Source organism: Triticum aestivum, chromosome 3B, assembly GCF_018294505.1.
Source record: "Triticum aestivum cultivar Chinese Spring chromosome 3B, IWGSC CS RefSeq v2.1, whole genome shotgun sequence".
Lineage (NCBI taxonomy): Eukaryota > Viridiplantae > Streptophyta > Magnoliopsida > Poales > Poaceae > Triticum > Triticum aestivum.
The window spans coordinates 726,772,300-726,777,110 of NC_057801.1; the positions used below are offsets into that span (position 1 = coordinate 726,772,300).

General features: G+C 54.1%; 1 protein-coding gene across 1 annotated transcript; it reads right to left on the reverse strand.

Moving 5' to 3' along the window:
* Nucleotides 1-708: 708 nt before the first annotated feature.
* On the reverse strand, nt 709-2,284 carry LOC123066223 (F-box protein At1g67340). The gene is made up of 3 exons (XM_044489352.1): nt 1,973-2,284; nt 1,712-1,874; nt 709-1,609 (listed from the first exon to the last, which is right to left on the reverse strand). Exons 1-3 carry the CDS (start codon nt 2,203-2,205, stop codon nt 878-880), a joined length of 1,128 nt encoding a protein of 375 aa, XP_044345287.1. The 5' UTR covers nt 2,206-2,284; the 3' UTR covers nt 709-877.
* Between the last annotated feature and the right edge of the window lie 2,527 nt (nt 2,285-4,811).

A 4,811-nucleotide genomic window follows, 5' to 3' on the forward strand; every position in this document is an offset into this window, starting at 1 on the left:
AACATGTACCTCAAAATCCTCATTGCCAAATTTAAGGGGTTGAGAAAGGGTTTGAAGACTTGGACCAAAAATCTATCCAATCACTCTACTATTATAAAAAAACTCCAATTTGCTCATTTTGTTCTATGATATTTCTTCGTCCCAAAATAAGTGATTCAACTTTGTATTAAAGTTGAGACAATTATTTTAAGACGGAGGGACGAGAATTAGGGGTTGTTTGGTTTTAGGCCTTCCTATGCCACATTTTGCCATACAATGTTGCCAAACTTGCCTAAGATTAGTTTTTCAAAATGAGAGCCACAAGTTGACAAGCCTAAGGGAATCTTGTCACATTTTGTGTGTATATTACGTGGGGCCCTAGTGTGACTTGCCTAAGATGTGGCTTGAACCAAACACTCATCTAAGTTGGTCAGATTTGCCTAACCTTAGGCGTGAAAACCTTTGAAAATCTTAATCACAAACTAAACAACCCTTTATTAAGGAGCATCTTCATTTATTGGAAGCAAAGAGCTACTTTCAAACTTGCTAATATGGAGGAAGGCTCCCAATACCAAATGCTTCCATGCCAAGGCCACTTATTTTGTTTAACTTTGATCATTGATTTTATCAATAAATGTAGAGTTATATATAAAAAAGTATATCATTGCATATTGTAAAGAACTTTCTGATGATATATTTTAATGACATGCAACCCATATTTTATTCACCAAAATTAGTCGAAGTTTGACATGAAAAATGAGGTCGCCTTTTATAAAAATTGGAGGGAGTGTTAAATTCAGGCACAACCATTTGCCTCCTTAGTGAATGAATATGGTCTTGAACATCAAGAGCACTAAACTAATGTTTTTTTTTCTTGCGAAACAGCACTAAGCTAAACTTAAGTTGCAATCCTATTCAGGGGCTGGCACGCACTGGGCACGCACTGGGCCTTGTGGGCGCGCTTCCAGTCCAGGGCCTGGCACGCGCGGGAGCAGTAGTTGGCCGCGCCGCACACGGAGCAGCGCCGGAACTCGTGCCGCCGCGTCTCCTTGCGCCCGCACCGCATGTGGGAGCACAGCCGTAGCTCGCCCTCGCTCTCGCCGGTGGTCGCCGCCTCGGGCTTCTTGGCGCACGCCTGCACGCAGCTCAACGCCCACCAGTCCGACATGAACTGGTTCGCCGTGTGCGGCTCTGCCTCCGGCAGGCTCCACCCGAAGTCCGAGAGAAGAGGGGAGCTGCAGACGCCAACGCCGGCGCCGCCCGCGACGGCGCCGATGGGCAGGGAGGCGAAGGGGTAGGCCGCACTGGCCGCCGTGGCGGCGAGCGCGAGGGAGAGCTCGCGGGCGTTGGCGGCGACGAGGAGGCGGCGGCCCTCGGCCGGGTCGCGGCGCACGCCGTAGCCGTCCTGGAGGCAGTGCCCGAGCTCGCGGAGCGCGTCGACGTGGCCCAGCGCGGCGGAGCGCGCGCAGAGTGCCGCCCCGGCGCGCAGGTCGCGGTCCGACCTGGCGCCACCGCTCCCGTTGAACTGGATGACCGCCAGCGAGTAGAGCGCCGCCGGGTGCCCACCGACCGCCGCCTTCGCGAGAAGAGCCGCGCCGCCGCTCTGGCTGCCAAGGCAATAGAACCGGATCTGCAAAAACGCACGACGCTCGTCAGCACTTAATCCCTGAAACTCCGGCCATGCATGCATGGATGTCAAACGATCAAGTCAACTGTTTTGTTCGACTCTTACCATGCCGAGAATATAGCAAGCCTCAAGGTTGCCGGCGTCAGCGCAGCCCTTTAAAAACCGCTGCACGGGCTCCGACCACGCCGCCGCCTTGACGGCCAGCGACGCCGGCGAGGCCTTGGCGAACACCATGTCCTGTTGTCCCAGGCCGTTCAGTCTCTTGCACCTGAAACGTTAAAGACCCAAACACGTTTAGGCAACCATACAGACGAAGAAGCAACAAGCAGTTGAACCAAACACGAAGGGCGGAGGGTGGGGGCGTACGTTAGGTGGACAGACAGCAGGTCGGACGGGGAGTTTGCAGATGCGGCGAGCCTGGAGAAGATAGACAGCACGAGGTCATCAGGGATGGCATCCAAAAAGTCCGGCCCCGCAGCCTGCCGCTTCCGAAGCAGGCCGCATCCCTCGCCGGCGGCGGCAGGCGACCTCTTCCTCTTCTGCCCGGCGACGGGAGCCGCTTGGTCGCAGGTATAGAGAGAGCCGCTCCTCGTCCTCATCTTATCTCTGGCTGCACGAGCCGCGTGGTGGCGGGCCGGTCACGGGGAGAAGCGGAGCGAGCGGCGGAGGAGTGGAGAGAAGAGATGTTTCGGAAAAGGGATAGCGGGAGGCGCCTCCTTTTATACACGGGAGCTCCGGTCCGTACCGTGCCTTGGTGCGTGACCCGGCGTGAGCCGAGGCGAGGCGTGCGGGGCCCGGATGTCAGCCTAGTCCTGGTTTTATCCGTCCCACTTTAACTTTCTATCTACTGCCAGTGCATGCCCGCACCGGTAGAGTATCAGCAACATACATATTGGGAGGAACCCGGCTCCTCAGTGATTTGCGATTCCTGACCGTCGGATCTGGTCCTTGATTCGTTCTCGGCCGCCCGATCTCGCTCTAGAGTGAGCCCAACCGTCCAATAAAAACACACTATTGTGGATCGAAACAGTGTGCACCCCGGCTGCCACCGCACGCGTAATTCCCGGATCCCACCGGGGGCATACGTGGCAATTCGCGTCCTGGTCTATCACGTGTCGGCGGCTAATTCGTTCCTAGCGGGTGAGAGGTAAATATCTCCTGCCACCGGCCGTGATTCCAGTGGTTCACCAAGGGTGTTATCGTCTTTTCACGCTTTGGCCCGTTGTGCGGTCGTCGTTGGTTGGCCCGTCGGTGGATGAGGTGAGCGCGCCGGCTGCCTTGTCTATTTGTCCTCCCATTCACCCTCCTCGATGGTGAGAACCCTAGCCGCCTCTTTCCCGTCGCATTCCTCTCTCTGCCACTCGCGCCGCGGTCGCCATCGAGGGCTTGCCGCCTGCTGAGGGACTCCTGGATTAAGGGGTCCCCGGGCGTCCGGACTATTGACATGGGCCGGACTGTTGGGCTATGAAGATACAAGACAGAAGACTTTTTTTCCGTGTCCGGATGGACTCTCCTTTGCGTGGATGGCAAGCTTGGCGATTCAGATATGTAGATTCCTTTCTCTGTAACCGACTTTGTACAACCCTAGTCCCCTCCGGTGTCTATATAAATCGGAGGGTTTAGTCCGTAGAGGCAATCATAATCGTATAGGCTAGACTTCTAGGGTTTAGCCATTACGATCTCATGGTAGATCAACTCTTGTAATACTCATATTAATCAAGATCAATTAAGTAGGAAGTAGGGTATTACCTCCATAGAGAGGGCCCGAATCTGGGTAAACATCGTGTCCCCCGACTCCTGTTACCATCAGCCTTAGACGCACAGTTCGGGACCCCCTACCCGAGATCCGCCGGTTTTGACACCGACATTGGTGCTTTCATTGAGAGTTCCGCTGCGTCGTCACCAAAAGGTTCGATGGCTCCATCAATCATCTACAGCAATACAGTCCAGGGGGAGATTTTCCTCCCCGGACAGATCTCCGTATTCGGCGGCTTCGCACTGCGGGCCAACTCGCTTGGGCATTTAGAGCAGATCGGCAGCTATGCCCCTGGCCATCAGGTCAGGTTTGGAAGCTTGAATTACGTGGCCGATATCCGGGGAGACTTGACCTTTGACGGATTCGAGCCCATGACGGCCGCTCCCTACCACCACGATGAACATGACCTAAATCTGTCATCGGACCGTGCTCAGGGGATAGCACCTGTAGCTGCTCTGGCCCTAGATCTAGAGCAGATTGCGCTGTCCGAGGACGGGAAGCTCAACCCCGTCGCAGAAGCCGTAGACTCAGCAGCGTTAGAGCCATACATAGATCCAACCTCAAGCAGGGCCTATGTTAGCAGAACTTCGGATTCGTCTCCGGTCATAGGTTCCGAACTGCGTGCATCCGCGCCTATCGAACTTGATCAGGCACCAATCATTGAGTTCAGCTCGGCGGACATCTTCTGACACCCACCTTTAGGCGATGTGCTAAACTCATTAAATGCCCTCTTCTTGTCAGGGGACTCACAGCCGAACTATATCCGGCTTGAATTGCAAGCCGATGACGGAGAATTTCACTTCCCACCCACCACCCACTTCATAGCTACTGTCGAAGACTTAACCGACATGCTCGATTACGACTCCGAAGACATCGATGGTATGGACGATGATGCCGGAGAGGAGCATGCACAAAAACCACCGCTTACAGGGCGCTGGACAGCCACCTCCTTGTATGACGTATACATGGTGGATACACCCAAAGAGAACAATGGCGACAATGAGAAGAATCCAGTTAAGGATAAACCTCCTGAGATACAGCCAAAGCGCCAACGTCAGTGGCGCCGCTCTAAACCATGATGTGGAAAAAAACAGCAATACCCTCATAGGAGAAAATAATACTCCTGACGATGCCGAAGACAATGAAGACCTTGTTGAGCCAACCTCCGAATAGGACGAACGGGAAGATGGGCGAGTTAGCCCTGATGAACAGGCCATGAATGAAGACTCGGAGGACAGTAACTACCTTACGCTCTCCGAGGACGAGGTGATCCTCGGCGACGAAGACTTTATCGTGCCTAAGGAGCCCGTCGATCAGGAGCACTTTAAGTGCTGGCTAATAGCCACTGCAAGGAGCCTGAAAAAGAAGCAGCAGCAGCTTCAAGCTGACCAAGATCTGCTCAACGATAGATGGACTAATGTCCTAGCAGCCAAAGAATACGACCTCGAG